Raw genomic sequence first — 27,805 nt, 5'->3', positions numbered from 1 at the left:
TGTTCGTGTTTTTAGAGGATTTAATGCTTTAAAGCTGCAATGAAGCTTGTTTCTGGCTCATCCCCTAGTGGTCACTTTGTCTTCCGATCCCTCCTCCAACATACCGGAACCTGTGTTCGTTGTACCAGTTACGTCTTAAATCTCCACATTTCTCTCTCTCTATCTATCTGTCTATCTACTTATATATTTATTCATCCACTTATTCATTTATTATTTGCAAAAAAAAAAAAAAAACTCTATGCATGACCAATGGTCCTGTTATATGGGTCTATTCTATTTTCCGAGCTCTCCCTGCTCGGTCCATGCATGCGCACGGACGGGCGCGTGGATTCCTGCCCTGAACAGAACCATACCGCCAGCACTAACTGTATGCATATCATCAATAAACTCTCATTTGACAAAGTGGTCCTGACAGAATCGCAGGTCTTTGCTAGCATTAGGCTACTCGCTGTATTACTGTATTATTATGGAAACCTGTAATAGTGTCGCTAGTGCGCTAGCATTAATTAGGCTAACTGATATATATCGTGTAGACCGGTTTCATAAATCCCTAATGCACTAGCACTAGAATATTCATGTATAATATATATATATATATATATATATATATATATATATATATATATATATATATATATATATATATATATTATTGTTGGCTCAATTGTTTGACTGAATTCAATGTGTTTACTTTTAGGACTTAAAAAAGGTTTCACAAACTTTTAAGTGACACTATAAATATTTCAAGGTTTGTAATTAAGATGACATTTTAATTTGTAAATAATAACTTTTTGGCAAAAATAATGAAGATTGCATTATGAAATGTAATATACAGACTAAATGACCTTGTATACCTGCTGTATCATATGTGATACGCATACTGTATATATATTCAACACAATTTTACTATCACTTAATAATTTTACTATTTATTCTGTATCAAATATAAATGTATTATTAGTTGCTTCAATAAAATACATATTCATGTTTAAAAAAAAAAAAAAAATTCGATAAAAAAACTAGCAAGTGAGTCCATGAAAGCAGCCATATTGGAAAATACAGACTAAAGCCTGCTACTGAATGCAGATCAGGGGGAAATCCACAAGGGGGCAGCAAAGTCTCAGGTTGTATTGATAATGTAGGTGTTGCAGAGGTCTCAGAATATGATTCATTTGGCATTATAGGGATAAATACTGCAATCATTCTGCATAACCAACAGCGGATAAATCCGATTGACCTTAATCTCCGGTTTTCTAATTTACAAACTGCAAAAGAAAATAAAACTCATATGATAAATCCAGGTTTAATGATGACACAAAAAACCCACGAAGAATCATTTACTACCTGTCTTTATTTATTTATTCATTTATTTCAGGGTGAGAAAATGCAACTGAATTATCAAACATGTATTAGGAATAAAAATGGTTTTTGGGGGGGAAATAATGTAAATACAAAATAAAACAAATGCTTAAAAAAATTACTTTTACTTTACTGTTACACATTATTAAATATTAAGCTCAATAAATACATGTACTTTAGGCAATCATGCAGCTGTAATTCTTTGATTTCCTGTTTCATTACATTATAATACACGTGAAAAATACGCATTTTTCAGTTTCTGCTATAATATTGCACATTTCTAGTGACGGCGTCAGTCACGTATAGATATCTGGGTTTTATTTGTTGAGGTCAGGGGTCAGGGGATCAAAACTGTAGTGTTGCATTACACAAATGACCAGAAACATACTATTTTTTTTTTTTTGAGTTATAAAGACATAAGATAGCAATGCATAGAATGTATACTGCAAATAACATGATTAAAAGAAGTGGAATATGTATTAATGAATCTTAAAAAAAAAAAAAAGACTAAATACAGTACAAATGATGAAAACGTGTTTAAATAAAAATAAAAGTGCAGCCCAGAGAGTGACAGCAGATCTTCTCACTCCCATAACTACAGCGTCGTTGGCGAGCTGATCCCAGAACAGCCAAAAAAACCCAAAACGAAACATATCGACTGACTTCGGATCGGCTCGCATACCTTCAACAGAGTTACAGAGCGATATGTTATGTTCCTGTCGTCGTACGAGAACACAGCACTAGCTGGCTGATTGCACGTGGTGTTCGGTAGGCAGCACCGAAACAGGCAGCTGGATAAAACCTCCGCTCGTAAACACGGAATTGCCACGGAAAAGCTGAGGAGGTGTTAAAACTGGCGGGATTTTAATTAGCGAAAAACAGAAAAGTTTGGAGAAAACAAATCTGCAGGAACTGGCTGAAAGGTTTTAGGGATTATAAGTGCGTTTGTGTTATGTCAGAATTCCGGTAGCTCACAGCGACCCTGTGTTCACGCGAGCAAGCCGTCGAGTGAGCTGCGAATGTGGCTCATTTCTAACACTGAGGGGCTTTTTACACCTGGTCACTTCCTGCGTTTTCTGTGATCCGATAACTATCCGACGGTAAAAAGACCAGGTCTAAATGCCCTCCGAAACGGTTTTGAGACGGATATGAATCTGATCGTTCGAACCCCTTCAGGAGGAGGTCTGGGACGCATTTCAGATGAAACTGGACAGGTGTAAATGAATGTGGTTGTTCGAGCCACATACGTCAGCGCTATACTCCTCCCAAACAGAAGTACGTCACTCGCAGGTGATCTTTCTCCCAGGCGTCTCGTCGGGTCTTAAAATGCGCTGCTGCCGGCAGCGAAAACGCAGCAAACAGTAAACGCTGTTTTTGTGTAGCATAAACGTCGTAACCAGTTTTTACGTCTTCTTTTTGATTGCTTTCTGAAAACCACACACACCAAAGCGTGTTCCGTTTCAATTACCCCGGAAATGAGGTCAAATATATTTGCATTCTGGGCGGGAGTAGAAAGATCGGATCGATATCCGATTCGCCGAGACGCGTTTATGTGGCCAGATGTAAATGTCTTCGGTCGGTGAAACTTAGCATGTAACTTAAACTAAACAACATTCACACGGATTTCTTTCCAATTTGGCCAGATATACTTCCATCTATACTTTCACTCACAAGCGACAATCTAGGAGCCAGAGTGTACACGGATAATTCGCCATAATTCTATAGGTTCAATTTTCAAGGTCCCAAGGTTACTGGACATTGGTTAAAGGGTAACACTGTGTAGATTCCCTTACTTTACATTATCTAGCGTGTTAATTAACATTAATACATGATAAACCGAGCCTCAATAAGCTAATCGTATTGCGACCGAGTGAAGTTAACACTTACGTTAACTGAAAAGTGTTTTGTCAGTAATTTACTGCTGATAAAAAAAAGCTGTGGGTTCACTGATGATGTACGTTAATTAACCACATATTAAATCACGAGTTAGTTAGATTAATTAGTCAACATTACATGAGGTTTGTTAACGCTGAGGTAAACGATTTGTTAACTCATGAGTTAAAGGAACCTTGTTTCATGAAGATCATTTCCAGAATTCTGACATAACGTGATCGCACCAGGACCCAAAGAAGGAGTTATGTTCAGTGCAACCGAGGCATTAACAGCTACGACAGCTCTTCAGAAAGTTCTGATACGTTTCGTCGATAAACACGATCATTTATAAAAAAGTTGGTCCGATATGCGGTAGCTAGCTAAGACGGATATTTGCTAGCTACTCCGTGTGATATGTTTGCAACGCATAAGACACGGTTTATACGGAATAATCTGCGAGGAACGAGTAAATCGGCCTCGTGTGTTGATTCGTTTCGGCATGTTATCTGATAACGATCAGAGGAAAAAGATTGGCTCTTGTTAGCGTCTTTGGTCAAGCTTCAGTTTTTCTGGCCTGGAAATTAGTTCCTGCACTTACCAAAAATAAAAAAAGAAAGAAAGGAAAAATGAAAGGAAAACTCATGAAACAGGGGGCGGGGCTTGTTGTAAAGTAGATGAAAGCTTGTCAGTTTTTTTTTTTTTACCTGCGATTGTAATTCCGCTAACAGGCAGCAGAGGGCTGTAGAATTCACAAGCTGCTGCTTGAAACTTTTTGGAGAACTTCTGTAACTAGTGAAATAAGTTACCTCTAGTCTCTTCTTCATGTCATTGGCTGCACAAAACCAACCCTGAACCGTTCCTTCTGAATTAAGTAGGTTGATCAGAACCCCCCCCTTACATCGCAATAATAAAGAAAAGAAAAGAAAAGAAAGAAAGAATGAAAAAAGAAAGTGGATGATAACTACAAAAAAAAACTTACTCGTGTACTCATTGATGTACTGTGCTTGTGCAACTTCTATAATTAATGTATAAAAACACACACACACACACACACTCGCACAAACATTATGGACTTGGTGAATAATATGAATAGATGAAAAAAAAAGTCTACAGCGATCTAAAAGTAAATACTTCATATGAGTAAAGAAACACACACAAAACAAATCAAGGTAAAAAAAAAAGCGGCACTTGTGAGGTGTGAACTGTTGGCTGTAGGTGGCATCAGTGCATCACTACACACACGGTGGGTTTCTCCAACTGTCACCAAGCTGGAGAAAAGGAGAGAAAATCTACCAAAAAAAAAATTTGAATGCAGCTTTCCATCTTAACCATGCAGAGGAAAGCAAAGCCTGGGGAATGCAACATGTTCCGAAATGGGAACGGGAGAAAAAGAACCGCATAAGAACCTTAAACACGGGTTTCAGAGACGCCGAGGTTACACGGCTCGCTTCGGGAATATAAACGTCAGGAATTTTAATCGCCGGACCGCACCGGAGCGACTGACGGGAATGATTGTGTTTCGTTTCGGATTCGATCGATGAATTGTAAACGAATTCGTTCGTTTGATGGAGAAGTGTGGTATCGTCTTCTGGGGCCGCAAAAATAGGAAAAAAACAAACCAACAAACAAAAACAGCGGCTAAAACCGACGGCTGGATGAAACCAGAAGCGATTGAGAGAGAGAGAGATAGAGAAACAGGCATAGAAAGAGAGACGAGACGGAACATATGAAGGTTGTGCTTTTTAAGCCGTGTGGGTGAGCGGGTCAGTGGTCTGAGCCTGACAGCAGTTTGTACCAAGGCCCACGTTCCTGGGCACACGACTACAAAACAACACTTTTAATGCTTTTTCTTAATAAACTTGACGGCCTTGATAAGCCCGAGCGGTGCTGCGTTGAGATTTCACTGGTCACTAATGACGTGTGTGCACTAAGGTGTGTGTGTATGTTGGAATATGAATGTGTGTGTGTGTGTGTACTGAGTGATCTAGCTTTCCCAGTCGGTGCACGGCAGCCCCTCGTCCTCAGACTCGGACTCGGGTGAAGCCTCTTTGATGCGGCGCAGGGCTTCGTGGATGCTGCGCGTGAGCGGGTCACTGGATTCTGGACAGCGCTGCTGCTCGTGATGCCGCACCTTCCTTAACTTCACGCCGCGTCGGATCTGAGCCAGGATGTTGTTCCCGTCGTCCTGGTCCGGGTCTGGAGCGAGAACGCGCAGTTCCGCCTTGCGCAGGTGGAAGCTCCCACGCTTCAGGCTGGCCAGGACTTCATCCATAGGAGAGGACGCTGTGGACAGGAGAGAGGGCTTAATAACATAATACTGTACCAATTTTTTTCTAATGCTCAAGAACCGATTAGACCGTCAAGTCTCAAGAGATTCGTGGACAGACGAGAGTTGCATCTCACCTCTCCGCCACTGTGAAGACTCCAGAGAAGACGTCTTTCTCAGCTTTTTGCGTGCGTTCACTAGCTGACTGCTGTCGAAGAAGCGAGCGGTGAACGGCCCGAGAGGACTTTCCGCTTTGGGTTGGGACACGGGGCTGCCCTCTTGTCCCTGTCCGGGTGTGGACATGTCCTCCAGAGAAGGTGGAGGAGGTGGAGGAGGAGGAGGTGGTGGAGGAGGGGGAGAGATCGGAGATGTGGATGAGTCCAGAACGTTGCGCTCTGTGAGCGTGGGCAGGGACGACGGCCCGAGCGTTTCTGGAACGGGCGGGATGTTTGAGGGTAAAGACATGAATCCTTCTGGTCTCTGAAGCCCCGGGACGACGGTGGAGTCTTTCAGAGAAGCCGGGGCGTCGTCCGTCTGCACGCTTGCCACCTGCGTCTGGGGCTGACTCGCTTTCGTAGTCGCTTGAGCAGCGCCGTTTTTCTTTCTAGCATGTGCTTGCCGGAGCCGGGCGGACTTCAGGGTGACCTGACCGGGGTAGCGCTATGGTGAACGGACAAACAAACAAAAAATTCAACATCTCAGAAGACAAAACTTGCTTCCTCACTGCTGTTTATTGATTTCCAGGAAAATAACGGACCTGTTTAAAGCTGCGCAGCCTGTCCAATGTCTTCTGTCTCTCTTGGCTGACTCGTGTGTTCCTCACTTCCTCTTCCTCTTCATCCTGCTGAAGGAAAATGTGCTGTGTTGTGTATCCCATTAAATATGGACATGCAGGTGAGAGATTTTAATTCACATTAATGATCTTTTACGGGTTACAAAATACAGGATTTACACCCGGAGTTCATTGTGTTGGAAATGACACACGCACTTCGGGCCACGCTGTTTTAGCGAAATAATCGACAGCGTGGTGGATTTACTGTCAAACAATACGGTCAAAAGCTGATATTTTCTTTTAGCAGCGTGTCCTTTCATCCCTCAGCAGGTTGCTGACTAATTCTGAATGTATTGATTCACTACTTGAGGTTGAACATCTCCACGCACCTGTTGCAAAGCATGCTGGGAGTCGTGGTCCTGACCGCTCTGGCGGTGCTGCAGTTTCTGGGTGTGATTGACGATGCAGATTTCCTGATAAAGACAAAAAACAAACAAAAACAAAAGCTGGTCAGAACATTGCACCTGCAACCGGATGGTCATCACGCTGTTAAGACGAAACAGTCTAACATCGACAATTACGTTCCAAAGACAAAAGCTTGTCGATTCACACCATTTTCTCCTGATTTTCCAAATCCTTCTCCTCAGCGGTGTAGAAGGTTCGGGGCTGACACGCAGGGGGAAACTTTATTTCTTTGGATAAGCCACGTGACAGCATATCGGTCGCAACTTTTTTTTAATGAAGTAAACAGAAATCAGACACGGCGACAAATTAGACCTAGGGAATGAGTGCTGAGTAGAACATTCATTCATTTATTTTCTACCGCTTTATCCGAACTTCTCAGGTCACGGGGAGCCTGTATCTACCTCAGGCGTCATCGGGCATCGAGGCAGGATACACCCTGGACGGAGTGCCAACCCATCGCAGGGCATACACACACCCTCATTCACTCACACACACTACGGACGATTTTCCAGAGATGCCAATCAACCTACCATGCATGTCTTTGGACCGGGGAAAAAAAAACTGAGTACCCGGAGGAAACCCCCGAGGCACTGGGAGAACATGCAAACTCCACACACACAAGGTGGAGGTGGGAATCGAACCCCCAAGCCTGGAGGTGTGAGGCGAACGTGCTAACCACTAAGCCATCGTGCCCCCCTGAGTAGAACATATGTATATATATGTATATAAGAGAACCTAAAACGAGTCGAAAGCATGCAAAGAACTTAAGGAACCTTTTGAATTAAAAAGTCAAGCAAACTATTTGATTGACTTCTGCGCTGTGATTGGCCGGTACCTTTTTAGTTTTGAGGTAGGCTTTCTTGGCAGTGATGCGTCCTCTCCTAGCCTCCAGCTGCCGTGTCCTTTGCTGCAGCTGGGTGACTTCGTCTCTCAGAGGTGCAGGAGCGAGAGATACCTCATCGGTGGCCTGGAGGGCGTCAGGACTTTCGTATGTGTCGTAGTAAACCACCTCGTCCTGCCTCTCTGTGCAAAACACACACACACACAGGGATTACATTACAGTTTGTTGCAATCTGTACTATTATTAGCTTTAGGTACTAACATTCATTTTTATTATTATGATTTTCCGGAAGTTTGCATGTTCTCGGGGGTTTCCTCCGGGTACTCCAGTTTCCTCCCCCGGTCCAAAGACATGCATGGTAGGTTGATTGGCATCTATGGAAAAATTGTCCGTAGTGTGTGATTGCGTGAGTGAATGAGAGTGTGTGTGTGCCCTGCGATGGATTGGCACTCCGTCCAGGGTGTATCCTGCCTTGATGCCCGATGACGCCTGAGATAGGCACAGGCTCCCCGTGACCCGAGGTAGTTCGGATAAAGCGGTAGAAAATGAATGAATGAATGATTTTCCGGATTGTTTGATTCATTAAAAACCTATTCACATTAAATGTAGATTTTTGTTTATTGATGTTTTTATTATACAAATGTTTTTAGTCGACTGTAGGAGGTCATAATGACCGAATCTGTATCCCTGCCTAAAGTGGCCAATAATCATCTTCCTTCATGTCAAACCCCAGATTCACGTTTCTTTAATTCTAATGCTTGGACTGAGTTTGTTGTCCAGCAGGTGGTGCAAGTGAGCAGCTCAGATCATGAGTCACACACTCTCTCTCTCTCTCTCACACACACACACACACACAAAGATGTTTTTAAAAACAGCTGCTGGTAAGAGGCCCAATGTATTGACTGTATGCTCTCTCGGGACATATCGCTTGCTTGCAGGCGGATTTTTTTCAGGTATGAACCGACGCGTCGTAGACGACCCTTAATCAGGTGACTAACCGGACATCTGTCTGCGCAGGCTTTGCAGCTGCGCTGTCAGCAACAACTCCTCGTACTTCAGGATCTCGAACTGGATCTCGTAGAGCTGCAGTTGCAACTCGTAGTATAACGCCTCTAACCGATCCAGACGCGCCATCGCGTCCTCGCCGTCCTGGAGCCCCTGCATCTGAGACAGAAAACAGACGTTAGATATATTTACAAGCTTATATACACGTGTTTGTGGTGTAAACGCGTGTTACCTCCTCTCTCAGCCCGTGTTTCCTCTGTTCCAGACAGATCTCCTTGGCACGCATTAGTTGCAGTGTCTCCTTGGAAACAGAATACTGGAGCTTCTCCATGCGCTCCACCGCCGCGCCCCACGCCGCCTTCCCGAACTTCCTCTGGTCGGCCCGCATGCGCTCGTACATCACTGAAACGAACGCCGTCATTAGGTTAATCGGTAGCATCCTCCTGTTGTAAATGCCTTAGTCGTATTTCAGAAGATACTCTTCATGTGGGAGCTTTTAAATAACTCGTTCTCTTTTTATTTGTTATTTATTTGAACAGGCACATTCGACCTGGTGCAGTGAGGAACACGGACCCTGCGGCTCCGCTTCCTGAAAGTGTTCTCGACTAGAGGAGGTCTCGTGAGGAAAAAAACGAGCACCGCTGTCTAATGTGTCAGGAAGACGAGGCGAGATTCTCGGTTCCTGCGTGTGAGAGATTTCAGTGCCGAGCAGCACGGCTTCGACATCATCGGTACTTTCTTCTCCTGTTCTCTCTGACCGTGATCTAGTCACAGATGCGTAATTACTCGACAAACACAAACCGGCGCGACTCGCAGAGGCTCGGGAATGTCATAAGCTTATTTCTTTTCCTCCTTACTTGAAAGGACAGAATGAATGTTGCAGGTTTACAAAGAGATCAGATCTGAAACAACTTTACAAAGCAGCGATGATTTCCGGTGATTCTGGAGTTCGTCCGGGTTTCGTAGCTAATTATATGCATGTACACATGGGAAATGATTAAGGGGTGTGTGTGTGTGTGTGTGTGAGAGAGAGAGAGAGCGAGAGATCATCATGTTTTACTACCTTTCTGTGCCCGTGCTGTGGTCTCAAAGTACTTCACAGTGAGGTCCTGGATAGACAGCACTGCGGTGTGAGCCTTCCTCTGCCAATCCTCATCCTCCCTCCTGAGCGCCTCGATTCGACGCGGACCCAGATAATCCGTCTCCAGGGAGATCTGAACACAAAACACACACAAACACACAGATTAAACTAAATGTTCCACAGCGCATGCTCATAGTGCAGAATTTTAACAACACAGCTGTCAAATCCTCGTCCTGTTCTCACACCCTGGTCTGAGGAAACCTGTGTTCGTGCTCATGCCAGGAACGGGGAACATTGAAATGTGGGGAACATCGAAATGTGGAGAGCACCGAGCGGTTCATGACTGGGTGCCAAACCCTTTTGAAACGGTTCAGGAACCGTAGGAACGTTTCCACTAGAGGAACCGGAGCTGTTTTTCATTTCAGCGAGGTTTTGGAATAAAAAGGTGTCTTTATTACACTTCTTACATCATGTCAGAACAATGATGAGAATGAGTACAGAGCAGTTATTTTTACATCCTGGTCACAAGTCCTGCGGTGCTCTGGATATGTAAACCAGGAACTCATCCAGAATATGTCTACTTATTTACTTACACACACACACTCACACACACACAAACACACACTCAAACACTCACCCACTTACACACACACACGCACTCACTCACACTCACTCGCGCACACACATACACACACATTCACACACACAGGCCATGTGTGCATATTTCCAGGCAGACACAGCAAGCCTTGAGAAAGCCTGCGACTGTCACCTGCTTAGTGTCGGCTCTTCCTCGAGCTGTATCTTGCGTAAACAAGACCACTTTAATTATGGCTCCCCCTGAGGCCTTATACAGCTTTAGCCTACTTAGTAAATAAAGACTCAGAGAAGCTCTCAGGCTGCGTCTCAACAACAACCTGCTACGTACACTGACGGTTAACGGCTTCAGAGAAAACGGGGTTTTATTCTTCTTCTGTTGTTTAGCCTGAGGTCAGTTCACCTGAGAGGTCAAAAACATATGAGCATAAACCTTCTGTCTCGCACCTGTCTCACACACACACACACCCACGCGCACACACACAAAAACACGCGCGCACACACACGCACACACACAAACCAACACGCACACACACAAACCAACACGCACACACACAACCACACACACACACAACCACACACACACAAAAACACACAAACACCCCCCCTACACAAACACAAACAAACACACACCCACAAACAAACACCCACACGTACACACACACACCACAGATGGATGTAGTAACAAGGAACACCTTTATTAAACCATTCTACATTACACTCTGTATCAAAGCATTTTTGTTCCCTAGCAGGTTCCCTACACGTTAAGAGTTCTTGCATTAGCTGAATCATAAAGCGCTCAAGCGTTCATGACAGAGAACATAATCCAGGCTTCTGTACAATCCGGCTGCGGCTCAAAAACTATAAATGTCCCTATTGTGAGATTTGTTTGTTTTCAGACGTGGCACCGAACGGCTGTTTAAACCTCGTGGGGTGAAAAACGGTCGCCGAGACTCGTGTTTTCTTGTTACTTCTTTCCAGAAAGAAATTAAACAAGAAGTCAGGAGGAGCTGTTTATTATTACGTAACATCATACCAGACACCACAGTCCCGCCTACTTCTTTCCTATTGGCTGACACGTCAAGAGTCTTGAGAATGCGACTGACTCGTCTAAACTTTCACCCTTTAAACGTTTTTCACCTTCTTTTACTTTCGGCTGTAACGTGCCAACAGGATAAAATTATAACTATAAACAGATAAAAGCACCACATTTAAATGTTACTTTGGCTGACAAACTACTGTCTGTGAAAGAGGAATGAAACGTTGCGAAAGCTACGGATCACAAAAGCTACGACTAAATGCTAAGACCTCAACTGGGGAAGCGAAATATCACAGACTAATATTGTCAGGACTCGGCCCGGACTTTGGCCACGTGCATCTGTTTACGTTTCTCGTCACGTGTCTGCCCCACCTTCGCCTGCTCCTCCCTGTCTACACACCTGTTTCCCATTGTGATTACCCCATGTATTTAACTGTGCCGCGTTGCCTTGTGCAGCGCGGAATCTACTGTTGTCTTTGTCCTGTCTCTAGTCCGTGTGTTGTTTCATGTCCTTTTGTTATTAAACCCTGTCGATTTGGCTATCCTGCGTTTGGGTCCGCTTCCTTACTCCGCGTCATGACGGATATGACATACGTTAGAAATCTGGTGTGAGTTAAACTACAGTGTAAGAATATAAATAAAGTGTAAAGAAAGATTATAATATAATATTCCAAATCTGTTCAAGGTTTAAAGAAAGAAAGAAAAAAAAAACGTTCATCCAAAATGCTTTTGAGCTTCAGGCAGTAGTTCAAGGTTTCAAGGGGTTGCCATAGCAACTACCACAGTTAACAGAGCGGTCGTTAAAGATGACGTCCGTTTCTGTTGTGTCATCAACTGGAAAAGAAGAAACCCCTCGTTCACAGATGATAAACAAAACAATCAGCTGCTTTTATCTTCCTTTCTACAGGGTTATTTTTTTCTACACCTATAAACGTTTCTTTCCAAAAACCTCCCGTTTCTCCATTTGTTATTTTTACTGCTTTGTATACTGCGTTTCTTCCCTGAAACCTTGCCTTCTAAGATCTAGGAGATGCTGAGCTTTCTGAGTTTAAGAGCGACTCTGTCCCAGACTCGAGCACAAACACAGCTCTTCCTCGTTTATCTGGCTTCTTGGAAATTTTCTCTGGAAGAACTTCCAAAGTAAGTGTGTGTGTGTGTGTGTGCGCGTGTGTGTGTGTGTGTGTGTGTGAGAGAACGTCCTGGACCCGAGCGTACACACCCATGCAGGGTTTTCTGGATCCACATGGTTAAAAATACTCTAATGCAAAACAGATGCAGCTGTGGCCCGCACTAGATCACACGTACACACGTGTTTGTCCAGCCTTGTGAGGACCTTCCATTCATATAATTATTAACGCTGCTAATTAACGTTATGCTACAGCTAAATTTAACCATAACCATGGTAACTAAAATCAAACTTCTCAGCTCTTGACGTTTTTAAGAAAAGCGGGAGTTTGGATTCTTCTTGAGGACCACAAATATCAGATATTCCTTTCTTTCTGAGGACATCCGGTCCCTACATTGATATTAAAACATGCCCCAAATACACACACACACACACACACACTGTTGCGGCAACTGAAAGTAAAGAAATTCTGCCTCTATCAGGGTTCTTTACGCTCAGAGTGTGAGAAAGCGAGACTTTACCTAAGTCTTGTGAGTTAGACGTGACCTCACAGCTCAGGAATCTTTTATTTGAGATGGCGCAGACGTGCAACACGACTGGCACCGTGCGCTCCATTCTCTCTCCTGTTTTTCCAACATTCCTCACATTCTCATAATCAAACACGCTGCTATAATACGAAAAGCGTGGAAAAAAAAAAACGCAGAAGGGAAAAATAAACCAGACACGAGGTCCTAAAGGCTGGGGGGAAAAAAAAACAAAAAACGCAGGCCTGCACTCTGATGTCATGCAGGTATCCGTCATGTGTTTAGGGGACGAGTTAATGAGGTGAGCTGGACAGTATAATTAGATCATCCCGGTTTCTCCTCAGTTGAGAGCCGACGCCTAGCTGCGGTCCCGGACACGAGACTCTAGCCAATACACACTCTAAATTATACACGTGTAACAACCACACACAGACGTGTGGTAAAGAACAGCAGAATTGAAAAATGAGGGGAACTGATGGGTGTGCGCACATAGAGGAGTTGATAAATTACTTGTTTTTGAATGTGAACTGCCGACAATCATAAGCATCGTTGTGAGATGACTCGAGTAGCGACTCTTTATGACCGCGTTAAGCAGAAAAGCATCTCCAAACAAGACCTACCGTGTCTGGTTCCACTCCTGTGAGCCGACTTTAATAAACTCGACTAACATTCACAACTGATAACCGACTAAACAAATGCCAAAGAAAGTGCTCCATCGACCGGGACTTCTCCTCAAAGCCCGCCCCCTCCTGTCAATCAGATCAGATGATTTATCTGTTTTGTTCTTTATTGGTATTGTTTTAACACCGATATAAATGATATAACACTGTTAAAGGCAGGGTCTCCGATTTTTGAGAAATGCTTCAGAAAACCGAGTCGGGCCGAATAATAAACAAAAATCAAAACAAACGTGAAGCCAATGAGCAGAAAGGGGCGGGGCTTGTCAATATGCGACGGAAAGAGTGTTCAGTGCGCATGTGTGACGTTAGCAGAAAGCGGTTTTAACATCGACATGAAGGATAAAAACAAAGAAAGAAAGAGAAGAAAGACTTACCATAAGGACAAGAAGAAGGACGTGTTAATATAGGATCAGCTTTCCAGCGCTGGAGAGAACTGAAGGAGCAGGAAGTTGGCCACATATTCACAGGTTGGAGTTTCCTGAGTCAATAACTCCTGAGCTAAACGAGGCGCTTTTTTCCTTCTCGATAGGTGAGTAACGTTGGTTTTGCTTTGTTACACAGAACTAATATATGCCTTTGTCCTTTACATCATTATGCTTGTGTGGCATTTTTGCTTGTTTGTTTATCTACAATCGTATTGTTCTTCCCTTCAGCTAGGATAAAGACACGTTTCTTTCCGTTAGTCGCCTGGGTTACGTATGTATGTGTGGGCGGAGCTATCGATACAGGGGTGGGACCCATTTGTGTTAGGGGTGTGTTTGTTTTGGTGATTTTATATGTCAACATTGGCTTTCAAAAATCAGAGACCCTGCCTTTAAAAAAGTAATATCATGTTAGTTTTATTATCTACGTCACTAGCATCTGAATCATTAATGATATTTTCAAGAAATCAAGCCAATGCTTAGAGACTGATGAAAACACTGTGTTTATTTAGTATAGACCATCATGGGTCTGAGTCACAGTGTGTGTGTGTGTTTGGTTCTTCTTCACTCACACACACACACACACACACACACACACACACACACACACACACACACACACACACACACACACACACACAACATGAGGCTGTACACGTTCTCCAGACCGCTCTGTCTTACCTGACACATATCTTATTCATGGATGCGCTCGGGTCCTGTCAGAAATACGATAGTGACAGTCAGTGTGTCTTTGTCACTCGATACCCCCACCCCATAATGCTTCATTTGGGGGCATGTGGTTCCCCTGTGGAGCCCCCCCCCCCCCCCTCCCCCCCGTGTGTCCACCGCCCGACGATTTCATCACTCATTCATCTCAGACACACTTTCTTTCATTCATTCCTTCACGCATGCAGGTGATCGGTGGAGAGTGGATCAGGTGCCATATGTTCAGGCTGGAGCTTCATTACCTTTACAAAAGGGGCAGATACACGAGTCCGCCTGCCCGCCCGCCCGGCAGGTACGAGATATAAGACGGGACGAGTTTTTACGACGATATCGTGAGGCTCGTGTCCGCAAAATATTCCACAAAAGTCGTTCGAAATAAATTCGAACTGAAATAAATAAATAAATAAATGTAATAAATATTTTATTTTTAATTATTTTTATACAATGTGAATCCAAGTAAAATACTATAAATAATAAAAATAAATGTATTATTAATTCAATAAAAAAAATGCAATAATTACTTATTTACTTAACAAAGAAAAGAAAATGGAAAAAAAAACCTTAAGTAATCTTTAAGGCTGTTTTAATCTTTTAAGGCTTATTAAGATCGTTTGTTAATTATGTTATATGATATCTAATATTATTTAAATTTATATTATATATTATATATAACAGGCTTGCCTTCCTCTTCTTCACTCTTATAAAGGTAATAATTAAGGGGTTTATTTTAAGGAATACTGACATGTAACTGTGCTTTATACTAACTATAGCTCAAAGAAAGAAAAAAAAAAACACCAACATGAGTAAACGTGGGCTTTGTTTAACCTCAAATAGCAGGTGGTCACAGTGTGTGTGTGTGTGTGTGTGTGTGTGTGTTACCCACGAGCTCCTGAAAGCACGAGTTCACACACACAGATGTGTGAAACTTTCATACAGACACATCTTTAAACTCCGTCCTTCCCGCTACTATAAGTTCCATTGACAGCATGCAAAGCGTATGCAAAACTGCTGGATTCTCTCCCTCCCTCTCTCTCACACACACACACACGCATGCACACACACACACTGCTGTGTTTGCATTACACAGACCACGCACCAACCGTCAAAATAAAGGAAAAAGGCCTTATTTGCGTACAGCTTGCCTCAGTTTGGATCAGGAGACGACGTGTGTTTAAGTAGGTCAGAGTTATTATTACACACTAATACTCTGAAATAAAAGTATTGACATAAGATCCAGGACAAAGCCGTGCATTAAATCTACGACAAACACATAAAAGACACATAATAATCATCACTGGCACTGGCTAATTTATCGCTCTGGAGCTCTTTATTGTGTAGACGGAAACTAAATAAATGAATAAACTAAAACCGAACCCATTTTTAATAAAGACGTACGTGTGGCTGTTTATGTCTCCAGTGCTGCTGCAGATTCGTGCCAAGGTTTTGTAGGCTTCGATCTTTGCAGGTTCTCTGTAATGTGATACGCTCGCATAGTCTTTGATTTTTCTCGATCGTCTCGACCTCGTGAACCGATCGGTCGACTTTTTTTTTTTTTCCATCTTTCCGAGTCACCTTAAGATCGTTTCCTGTAGGACGACATGCGGGATGATCCGAACCCCGCTTTCACGGAAGCGAGCAACAGATTTACACGTGACTAATCGCTGTCTGTGGACTTTAGGCAAATTATGCACGATGCCGTAAAAAAACGACAAATCCAGACGATCGGCTCGAACGATGCCTCGGGACCGCCTACTGATATGGAGCGGTGGAGTGGTGTGGTTTTATCTTATCCTGTCATATCTAACCTCTTATTAGAAACATTAAGCATAAAAATGAAGCTTGGAAAGAAAAATCACATCAGAAATCCTTGGTGTCTTAGAGTTTGCTAATTCTCTAATAGAAATAAAACCACAGTTAACTGTGTGTCGAAGGCTATATTTTGACTACTAGGCCTTTTTTATCCCGACGCAAACGCCGGATAAGGACTTTCAAACGTCTGCGATTTTCTCGGGCCTGACGATGCACTCCAGATGGGATTGTGGTAAGGACAGAAATCAGGACAGTACAGCAGAGCACAATAAATTTCCCAGTCCATTGTTTAATAATATTAACGATCCCAATATTATCGATACTCTTATTACATGTCTGATAATCACAGATATCCCTGATGGTACAATCACTGAGTTCATGAGAGTAGAATCGTTTTTTTCCCCATGTTTCAGCTCTAAAAGCTCCTAGTTAGAGAGCAGGCCGGAGTATAAATGAGAGCAGAGTCCTGTTTTAAGCCGGTCGTCTCAGACAGCGCCGATCTTTATGCCAAGGTTTAAAGCTCTGCTGCTGGCAGGATTCCTGAGGCAGGACGGCTTCCTGTGCCGCGCTGCTAAGCAATAAGCTAACAAATCCACGACAGAAGAAAAGAAATAAAAACAGAGGACCGGGGTTTATGGTGGAGTGTGTTGTTGGCAGGCTGGTTAATCTATAGCAGACTCTGGAATAATCTGATCGGACCGGCGAGGACTAGGGAGACGAGAGAAGTGAGAGAGAGAGAGAGACAGACAGACAAAGAGAGAGAGAGTGCGCAAAAGAACTACAGGCAGAGAGAGAGTGGGGGAGGGGAGGGAGAGAGAGAGACAGAGAGAGAGAAAGAACTACAGGCAGAGAGAGCGTGGGGGAGGGGAGAGAGAGAGAGTGAGAGAGAGAGAGCAAAATAACTACAGGCAGAGAGAGAGAGAGCGAGCAAAAGAACTACAGGCAGAGAGAGAGAGAAGAGAGAGAGAGAAAGAGCAAAAGGCAAAAGAACAACAGGCAGAGAGAGAGAGAGAGAGCAAGAGCAAAATAACTGCAGGCAGAGAGAGAGAGAGAGAACAAAAGAACTACAGGCAGAGAGAGAGAAAGAGTGAGAGAGACTGGCAGAGAGACAGCACACAGATAGACAGTCAGACAGAGAAACTAACACTAATTGACTAACACTACTTGTGTTTCAGAGCCCTGTCAGAAAAAGAGACGCTTCGCTGCTGCGCTCTCTGTATCTCGGCCGACCTCAGCGTAGGGTCACGACCCCAAGGTTAACAACCTGTGTGTATGAGCGTCCCGGTGTCACACGCTCAACACACACGAGATGTCAGAAGAGCTTCGAATGCAAAGCTGAAACAACACAACCGCTGCATGTAGAGACAGAAAAGAAAGGAAAGAAAAAACACGGCCATGTTTAGTTTTCAGTTAGGCAAAAGAAGTTCGAGTAAAATAATGTGGGGATGAAAAAAAAAAAACGAGAGTATTCCAATAACGAAACCGGACCCACATAATCAGTTAATGCGCTTGGCTTTCGGTCAATAAGGACTCACACTGAGCTCGCTGTCAAGCACATCGACATTGCAAAGCTGTGTGTGTGTGTGTGTGTGTGTGTGTGTGTGTGTGTGTTGAACTCCAATCCTATAACCGACTCTGTATACGGCGAAGCCACTGACAGGCCGTGCACAGAGCCAGCAGGAGAATGGCGCTGATTCACAGCTTCACTGTCGACACACTTTACTGTCATAGTTTGCTTTTAACGATCGTCCCAAAGCAACTGTACAGAATTCCAGATGTGGGATTAAATCCCTAATGAACGAGCCAGAGATAGTGACAGCGGTGAGGGAAAACTTCCTCTGCGATGACACAATAGCGTGATAATAAACCGTTACAGAAGAGTAAAGCCACTGAGGACGGTACAGGCGTATACACGCACTCTCACACACACACACACACACACACACACACACACACCGTTATACACTTCGTATAGTTAAAGGTGGGGTCTCCGTTGTTTGAGAAATGCTTCAGAAAACCGAGTCGGGACGACGAACAAAACAAAAACAAAACTAACGTGTAGCCAATGAGCAGAAAGGGGCGGGGCTTGTCAATATGCGGCGGAGAGAGTGTTCGGTGCGCATGTGTGACATCAGCAGAAAGCGGTTTTAACATTGACATGGAGGATAAAAACAAAGAAAGAAAGAGAAGAAAGACTTACGATAAGGACAAGAAGTAGGACGTGTTAATATAGGATCAGCTTTCCAGCGCTGGAGAGAACTGAAGGAGCAGGAAGTCGGCCACATATTCACAGGTTGGAGTTTCCCGAGTCAATAACTCCTGAGCTAAACGCTGTTACTACACAAATAACACCTCTTTTCTATCGTAGTAATGTAGAGAGGCAGCTACAACCGTGTTTTGTGTAGTAACAGCGTTTAGCTCAGGAGTTACTGACTCGGGAAACTCCGACCTGTGAATATGTGGCCGACTTTACTTAAGACGCCGAGGCGCTTTTTTCCTTCTCGATAGGTGAGTAACGTTGGTTTTGCTTTGTTACACAGAACTAATATATGCCTTTGTCCTTTACATGATTATGCTTGTGTGGCATTTTTGCTTGTTTGTTTATGTACAATCGTATTGTTCTTCCCTTCAGCTAGGATAAAGACACGTTTCTTTCCATTAGTGTCCTGGGTTACGTATATATGTGTGGGCGGAGCTATCGATACAGGGGTGGGACCCCGTTTGTTTTGGTGATTTCAAATGTCAACAGTGGCTTTCAAACAACGGAGACCCCACCTTTAAATAGCTAAAATCAATGTGGTTCACTTTATGACTAAATCCTGTCTGTCTGTCTGTCTGTCCTACAGAGGATGATAAACATAATAAAAACGAGATTTAAAAAAAAAAAAAAGAATTGTTTAAAGGAGACAAATAGAACTCAACCCTCAAGTCCTCGCTCTCTGTCCCAACTCAATCCCCCTCTTTCTCTCTCTTTCTCTCTTGCAATCCCAAGTCACAAATTGCCCTTAATAAAATTATCCCGGTAGCTAATGAAGGTCGCCATGGCAACCCGGTGCAAACAGGAGGTCACGGCCGCTTAGATTAAACAATGTTTCCTGTTTCCAATGTAAGTGATTAAGCGAGTACAAGTGACTACACTGCGATCGTTTGTTAGTCCAAATATTCATTTGGAATACATAAAGTGCTGTGCATAAGTATTCACCCCCCCTTGGTTTTTCTTATGATTTGTAATGTCACCTGAAACTGAAAAAAGAAAATATACAAATGTGGTCCAATCACACAACCAGATAGCATGAGTGAGTCTGTGTGTGTGTCTGTGTGTGTGTGCGTGTGTTTGTTTGATTGTTGCCTGCAGAGCTCATTAATTGTGAGCATGTATTAAGCTGCTTGTGTTTGTAAACAGGTTCGTTGGTGTACATCTTTAAATATTCATGAAGCGTGTGTGTGTGTGTGTGTGTGTGTGTGTGTGTGTGTGTTCCTGACCTTTATTTGCTGTCGGCGCAGCATGGCGAGCTCTCGCATGTCTCTGAAGGGCTGCAGCAGGTAGTGGTAGAGTTCGGTGGTGGCCTCCACCAGATCGCCGTACGCCTCGTCCTGCTCCGAGTACAACTGCAGCAGCTCCACCATGCGCTCCATGCCTCGCTGCTTCTCCAACAACTACAGAGAGAGAGAGAGAGGGAGAGAGAGAGAGAAAGAAAGATAAAGGTGACAGATATGAAGTGGTACCTGAGTGGTAAAGGTGTTGAACTACTGCTTGGAAGGTTGTGATTTCAAATACCACCACCACCATCTTTTCAGCTCTGAATTCAATGTCTCTCCTTCTCTGTCTATCAATACACCTCCGGTTCCCTCTCTTCCCTTATCTATCTTTCAATCTCCCCTCGTCTCTGATCCTGTCACTTGATTATTCTGTCTTGCCTCCCGTACTCTTTTCACCTCCTGCCCCGTTTTGCTTTCTCTCCATCCATCTCTCTCTTTCTCTTCCAGAAACCCTGGACGTTAAATCCGACGTTACGACAACGTCTACGGAACACGGAGGATGGCTGAAGTTCATGAAGAAGCGTGCTGTGATGTGTGAGGGAAGTGATGTGACATGGCAGGAGATGAAGCAGTTACTAATACGCCGCTGAATTCCGTTATTTTCTCATCACGGTGTTTCACTCGTCTTATACGAGGACAATTTGTTATGAATACTCTGTTATGTTTAATGTTCTTTCTTTAGTCTTGTGCTTTCTCTCTCTCACTCTCACTCTCACACACACACACACACACACATTCTATGGTGTTAGCTCTCAGAGCTCTCAGAGCGGAAACACTGGCTGATTCAGCTCCAACACTGCTCCCTCTGTTTACCTTAGCCGCTGGTCGCTGTGGAGAGGGGGAGCTCACAGCCCGGCCGTGTCAAGGGTCACTTCGGATAGAGCCAAACACGCCTCGCTTTTACCTCCTCATTACATACAGTGGGTATGCACTTATTTACCCCAGTGTCCTTGTCAGTCTCAGTAAAATACACATGTCCTTGGTGACCTCAATGAGGAGGTGTGGCTTCAGTGCCCATCAGTCATAATTAAAAGGTGTGGCTTATATAAAGTATATTATTTATTACGCCATTACACCGATTTACACAATAGATTTATTTTCACGATACGAGACCTCGCTCTCCTGCACGTCGTCGTCTCATGCCAGGGCGACACGTTAACGCTATCAGGCTGCTCTGACGTATCTTCCGAGGTCCACCTGTAGCTCCGTACAGTACCTGACCCGCATGAACATGCGGCACAGCGTCCAGCTGTACAAACATTAAATAATCATCCGGTCAATAAAACACACACACACACACACACGCACGCACAACTGTGGGAAAGTAAGATGAACGATTATGTGCGAGTGCTAATCTGAGGTCGGTTTACCGCATCCATAAAATGTCAGGCTGACAAAATCGAGAAGTCATGATATCACCTGCGGTGGGTCGTATACGAACACAGGTCCAGATACTTAACACGTAATACAGAAAAGATCTCGATTCTTTATATACAGGTCCGCATACTCTATGGATAATCTGAAAAAATTCCTGATAAGAGAAAGTTATTTTTGGCCAAATCCTGGTTCAGACTTCAGACGCTGTTTATCGTCTGTGTTGATCTCAGATGAGTCACACTGTATAAAGTAGAGACGGAGTGTTCACACATGAAATCCCTCTCAGCAGCGGGGATTCCTTCCTCCTGTTTTTATTCCAAATCTTTCTATTTGCATAGAAGAAAACCTGAATGGGACAAATGAATATATACACAAACACACACACACACACAAACACGTTATATACACGTGTGTGTAAACTGTCCTTCACTTTGCTGGAGTTGGAATAACAAACTAGCGGCCGTGATGTTATCGGAAAACAACCGACGTCGAGGTGGGAACAGTGAAAGCACTTCATCGTACCACCCCGTCGTTGATTATTTTCCTGCAAGAGCGTGGCTTCGAGGACGATGTCAGCCAGGCCGTGTCACAATCTACACCTTACTTACGCTTCACAGCTGCCTGTATGTTTTATTTAAGCCCTATTTGGACTGATAAGTTTATCAGCATCTCCGAAACGGCTTTATAAATTCCCACAGCGGGTTGAGCGAGTGTGATAAAGCGGTCACGTGATCGTGCTCCTGTCACGGCGGAGATCCTGGCTCTTAATTCGGTTCAAAATTCCAGCAGCAATTTGAAAATATAATACAACAAACAAACAAACAAATCGCGACGTTTATAAGAAGCATCTATTTTGTATATCTGGGGAAGGCTCAAGGAAGGAAGTTAAATACGGCAAGTAGCAGCAGTCTTTGGTGACTCCGTCATTTAAATAAAGAGGATGGAGAAAAACACAGCCATGGGCGATGTGGACAGAAATAGACTCTCAGACCTGTACAATAGATTAGCCTACGACCGTGAGTGTAAAATAGAGCTATTACCGAGGTGTACCAGGTCGACTCAGCACTCTATTCTTGGTGTATATAAAAAGGCTCAATGCACTGAATTGTTCCAGCATTTCATCATTTCCTGTATCCGTGCTTGTTTTCTTCCAGGAGGGGATTTGGAAAAGCCGCTCCAGAGAGAGAGGGACAATTCCATGACTGGCAAAGATGAGCTCATGCTATTGAGTCGGGTTTGTATGGTTACGTACGAACGTGTCGCGTCTCGGTACCGATCGCAAGAGGATGACATGAATGATGTCGTTTACACCCAAGCTGCCGTTTCTGTTCTGCAGGTTTTGCTTGTCGGGTGAAAAGAACGGACGACGCAAAAAAAAAGCGTGTTTACTCTGTGCCGTGTTCAGGAAAGGCTCAGGGTACACACTGGAGGAAGGACAAGGTTTTGAGTTGGGTCAAAGTCTACACAAGGAGGAATAGACGGATCGGGACTTTCCTGATCTCTTTCCTTTGTATGCTTGTATAAAGCGAGTGTGTGTTAGTGTTTGTTTTTATGACACGTCCTCGCAAGGATATCGGTTTGATAGTCGCACATGCGTCACCCGCGTCGCATTAAATTCACACGTCAGCAGGACACCACGAAGTTTTTTTCATCGTGCCGGTGTAGGACTCGTTCTTGCTCGTGCCCTCGTTGTCTTTTCGATACAATTATCCTGGTAACATGGTTAGAGCAGCTTTTCGGCAAGTCCTTCACGCTGCGCTCGCTAGCCGGAGCGGAATCGAATTAAAAACCCACACGGCACGTTTAAGGCTCACTCGATTTTTTGGGGGGGAAATGAAATAAGACAAACACAATGAAATGTTTTACATGAAATCAGATTTGGATCTGTGAGCAGCACAAGTGCTTATCTGGGAGCTAATCTGAGCTGATCCTACAACACCAGCTGCCACAAGAGAGAGCAAGCAGACAGAGGACAGAGAGAGAGAGAGAGACAGAGGGAGAGAGAGAGAGAGAGAGAGAGAGAGAAAGAAAGAGAGAGAGAGGGAGAGTGAAAATAAAACAATTGGTGTATAAAAATCACGACCAACAATCCCACAGCTCTAAATATTGACTTGGCTCATGACAGCAGCGAAGCTCGTGGCATGTTTCACGCTATCAGTTCATCCCAGCTGCGCTTGATAACAAACCACTTGACAGATTCGGCAGGCCGCCGTAGACGATCTCGGAGGAGTCTGGGAAATCTCAGCCCTTAACGAACAAGCCTGCTCAGCTCTGACACCGACAGCTGACGGAAGGTGGCGGACAGTTCTCTACAGAGCTGCTGGTCGTTAAGGAAACGTCTCCAACACCCGACAACTTGGAGCGGACTTAAACCCGGGCTTTAAACTTTAAACGAATCCAGGCAGACCGGCAGCCATTTTGGATTATTTATTTATTTTTGTTATTAATATACAGAGTGCACATCCTCTATTATTCTGCTGTTTAAGGTGGTGGTTTGGAGATAAAAAAACAAAACAAACAAAAAAAAAATCTGCTTTTCCAGGCAGGGTATTCGGACCGGCCTAAACACACTCAGAACTGCAGCATCACTTCCTGTCTGGAAACCATGGCCACAGGCTGTAATGTGTTTCCTGTCTTTGTTTCTTTAAACACCCCTGAAGCTTTGATTCACTTCACACGTCCAGTGAGCAAATTCACGTTCTCAGCCCTTTTGTCTTTACTCACGCTTTCTTCACATCAGTGTCACAACCCCTCCTTCTCCTCCTCCTCCATGAACAGCAGGTTTAATCTAACCCCCCCTGTTACACCTGAATATCAGGACCTGCTGCGTGATTATTGCCGTTTATATCGGCGGTGCTGGATCTATAGCTCCTTTGATCCACACATTACACATGATCAATAAAGCACTTAGAGTGTATTAATAATTTATAAAACACAGCAAGGACCAAATATAGAGTCATAAAGTGTAATAACTGATCAGACGGAGAGATACTGACAAGGTCAGAACAGGATGAATTAGTGACATGGCGGATCGCTTCATGTCGCGCTTAAGGAACCGGACGTCCTGCTGATATTTAAAGCTCGTGCGTTGTGCTGTTTTAAAACGGAAAGAAATTTGCGTAAACCACAACCACGTTAGTCGATCGGCTGTACGAGGACATTCGTTGTCAAAACAAGCGAGAACGACGTGTAAGAGGGGAAAAAATGAGGAACAGTCCAACTAATCCACACAAAACACTCCTGATACGACTTACGTTATAGCAGCTACACACTGTTGTTCCCTCGCTAGCCTCTTGCACGGTTACAGCACACCGACACCGGAGACTCCATCATACTTCACATCAATAATTACACACGTTAACGTATTACAGGGACATTAACGTAAACCTGCAATTAGACGACTTGTGAAAATCAGTTCAATTAAGCTGATGTTCGTTTTCTTCCAAATCGACAAGATCGTTATTTTTTATCTTCTTCCCAACCGAGAACTCGTAATTTACGCCTCTTAATTAAAGGTCAGTTCGTTTGAACGGTTTTGCTACTCATTCGTGCTCATAAAGAATTAAGCTCTTGCCGATTATTTAAATGATTCCCCCAAACGGTTGACTTTACACAGGCTTCAGCCGAGCACAAAGTGCTGACTGCGGCAGAACAGATCAGGTTTCAGTGAGATAAAGGTCAACATATGGCAGCTCGGGCGCTTTCAGGAAACAAAAACACTTTCAGAGCTGTGCGCCTCTCTAGACGCGACTCAAACGCTCCTGTGCGTTCACTTTGCACCTAAACTATAGGTGTGCTACGGACCGAGGCCTTGTTCGCCGTCGCTCTGAAAGGAGCCGCACCAGAATGCGGTGCCTGCGTGCCGCGGACAGACGTGCAACGTGACACCAAAGGTCTGCAAATCGACTGATTAAATATTAAAAGCTGTGGGTCCTTGAGCCACATTTGGAACACGACCCGTATCGATGACCAGACAAGATCCGCCATGACTCGTACACGCCGACGGTCCACGTTAAACGTATAGCATGAATCTGGCACCAACCGTAAAGTTTAACATGGCATGAATAAACAAAGCCATAACTTCCAGGAACTGGGGAGGTTTTTTTTTCTTTTGCAGGTTGAGGAAATTTTTTTTTTGACCTGTAACACTCCTGACTCAGCAGTTAATGAGCAGGTGGAAAGCTCTGAGCCACTTCCTCCACCTGAGCGTTAACAGACAAGGAAAAAACTCACCGCATGCTTCTCAGACTAAAACTATCCACTTTAGTAAAATTGTGTGTAAATGTTGACCTTCGATACAACGGAATTGTATGTAAATTGGTCCGAGAGCTCTTTCGCGTGCTTTCACGTTTACGGTGATCTTTGTGTGAACACTTCTGAAGATGTCTTCATGAATCATTTCATTGGTAGTTTGATAGCTCTTTCAGTGCCCGAGTTAACCGACCGACCGAATGTTAAACCTGTGCGAATCTGTGCCGTTGTTCTGGTTTACATCCCTTTCAATAAAAACGCTAACAAACATTTTACTAGAACTAAAAGTTATGACGTTATGTGACGTCGTGATGACGTCACAGCTCTGGTTAGTTCTGACACCCGACTTGACGCTTCCGAGATGGACCATTTTTGTTTTCTTTCCCTCATGACATTTTCCACATGTCCCTCTGATGTCACTACCTTTAGTTTTGGCACCCCATGGACCCCCAACACACGTGGCGTGTCTCACCTCGTGCAGACGCTTTTTTTGTCTCTGCAACGCGTCCTCATAGCCCTTTTGCCGCAGCTCACTCAGACTCTCATAGTACTCTTCCGTGTCGTCTCCGTCCGCGAACAACACCTGGGACAGGATCTTCCACCCGCACGTGTCTAGCGCGTGCCCCAGGTACACCTGTAGCTGGTAGCAAAGCGCCTCTGTGTCCCGACGCGTGACCTCCGGGACGCCGAACAGCACCGACCACACGGCCGACTGCTGCTCCTGCTCGGGGAACGGAGGCAGACACGGCTCGAGGTCCGAGTTGACCGCGCAGAGCTGCCCGTGAGCCGTGCGCAGGTCCTGGAAGGAGAACAAACCGGCCCAGCTCGAGTCACCGCCGATCGGGACGCCGGTGTCCGGGTCCTCGGTGTCGTCCGGAAAACGGGCCTCGGGCTCGAGAACCTCGATGTCCGCCAGCGCGGCGGTTCTGCTCGGGCTTCGCGTGGGCTTGGATTTATCTGGGGCTTTTTCTCTCGTGCTCTTCGACGCCACCGGACGTTTGTCTTGAAGCCGCGCGCCTTCCGTCAGCTCGGACACCGAGTCCCGCGCCGCCGCGCTGCGCTTCTGCACCGTTCGGTCGTGGCAGGTGACCGCGAACTTGCCCTCGATGTCATTCCAGGCCACGATGAAGACGAACTTGTGCTTGTCTTTTTCCTCGAACACGTTCGGCCTCACTGAGACCCAGCCGCACTCCAAAGACTCCTCCATTGTGAATGACATCTAACGGTGAGCTAACGGCTAAAGTATCGGCTTCAAAACAAACCCGTTACTGTAACTATAATAATAATAACAATAATAAAGATTCGGCTCGATGACGACGTGGTATAACGTCTCCGTTATGACGTCACGCTAGTTTAAAACACCGTGTGAACTACAAAGCAGCCGCGGATGAACCGAAACATCTCGCGCACACTCGTGATTCTGAAGCCTGTCCCTCTTCATCCTCGTCCTCTTCCTCACTGCTCTCCTCCTCTCCACTTGTTCTCCCGAGCACTTTGTTTTTAAAGACTTTGCTTCGTTTGTTTGTGTTTTTTTTTTTTTCTCCCCTTCTTGCCTTTTGTCCCTCGGACAGAGAGCACAATGCGGGAGTCGAGTGCGCTCGAGCGCTGCTGCTCACTCGGTCACGTGGGAGGATCTGTTTACAAGCAAGCGCACGGCGCGTGAGGGTCCTGCCGTGACGTCACACGCACACAGGGGGCGGGATCAGAGCGGTCCGATCGGCTCGAGCGCTGCCGTGACGTCACCAAGCTAACAGGCTAAAAAAACGACTCTAAATCACACACGATGTAAAACTGCGCTTAATATGAAACGATGTGATTAAATAATAATATCTATAACAGCACTGGTGTGTGTGTGTGTGTGTGTGTGTGTGTGTGTGTGTGTGTGTGTGTGTGTGTGTGTGTGTGTGTGTGTGTCAGCAGCAGCATCATCCTTTTCTCTCCACAAGGATGTTTTTCTCCGACGTCTCTAGCTTGTCTAGCTAGTGACGTGCCGGAAGTGGACTACATAAACATCCGGCACGTGGGACACGCACTGTACGTGCTGACGAAGTCAAGG

General features: G+C 44.6%; 1 protein-coding gene and 1 long non-coding RNA gene across 3 annotated transcripts; one reads left to right on the top strand and one right to left on the bottom strand.

Moving 5' to 3' along the window:
- Positions 1-1,333: 1,333 nt before the first annotated feature.
- Positions 1,334-27,670, bottom strand: jmy (junction mediating and regulatory protein, p53 cofactor). Of its 2 annotated transcripts, none has more exons than XM_027152634.2 (10): positions 26,222-27,670; positions 20,065-20,238; positions 9,644-9,794; positions 8,813-8,982; positions 8,574-8,739; positions 7,570-7,757; positions 6,659-6,742; positions 6,255-6,341; positions 5,635-6,157; positions 1,334-5,514 (listed from the first exon to the last, which is right to left on the bottom strand). In XM_027152634.2, the coding sequence occupies exons 1-10, from the start codon at positions 26,966-26,968 to the stop codon at positions 5,216-5,218; spliced, it is 2,589 nt and encodes an 862-aa protein (XP_027008435.2). In that variant the 5' UTR covers positions 26,969-27,670; the 3' UTR covers positions 1,334-5,215. The 2 variants fall into 2 exon arrangements, with proteins under 2 accessions (XP_027008435.2, XP_027008436.2); XM_027152635.2 differs by having other exon boundaries at positions 6,255-6,338.
- Positions 6,022-10,973, top strand: LOC113646409. The gene is made up of 5 exons (XR_003441427.2): positions 6,022-6,162; positions 6,242-6,391; positions 8,514-8,757; positions 8,850-9,004; positions 9,120-10,973. It is a non-coding gene; the product is annotated as an uncharacterized LOC113646409 (long non-coding RNA).
- Positions 27,671-27,805: the final 135 nt, after the last annotated feature.

Source organism: Tachysurus fulvidraco, chromosome 21 (assembly GCF_022655615.1).
Source record: "Tachysurus fulvidraco isolate hzauxx_2018 chromosome 21, HZAU_PFXX_2.0, whole genome shotgun sequence".
Classification (NCBI taxonomy): domain Eukaryota; kingdom Metazoa; phylum Chordata; class Actinopteri; order Siluriformes; family Bagridae; genus Tachysurus; species Tachysurus fulvidraco.
This window is presented reverse-complemented; position numbering and strand designations above follow the sequence as displayed.

Bases quoted from the DNA above. Each gene is read 5' to 3' on its own strand.
- jmy (XM_027152634.2), bottom strand. From the start codon at position 26,968: ATGTCATTCACAATGGAGGAGTCTTTGGAGTGCGGCTGGGTCTCAGTG. The intron at 20,239-26,221 runs GTGAGACACGCC...CTCTCTCTGTAG, and splicing joins AAAAAAAGCGTCTGCACGAG to TTGTTGGAGAAGCAGCGAGG. The intron at 8,983-9,643 runs GTAGTAAAACAT...CGTTCGTTTCAG, and splicing joins CACAGCACGGGCACAGAAAG to TGATGTACGAGCGCATGCGG.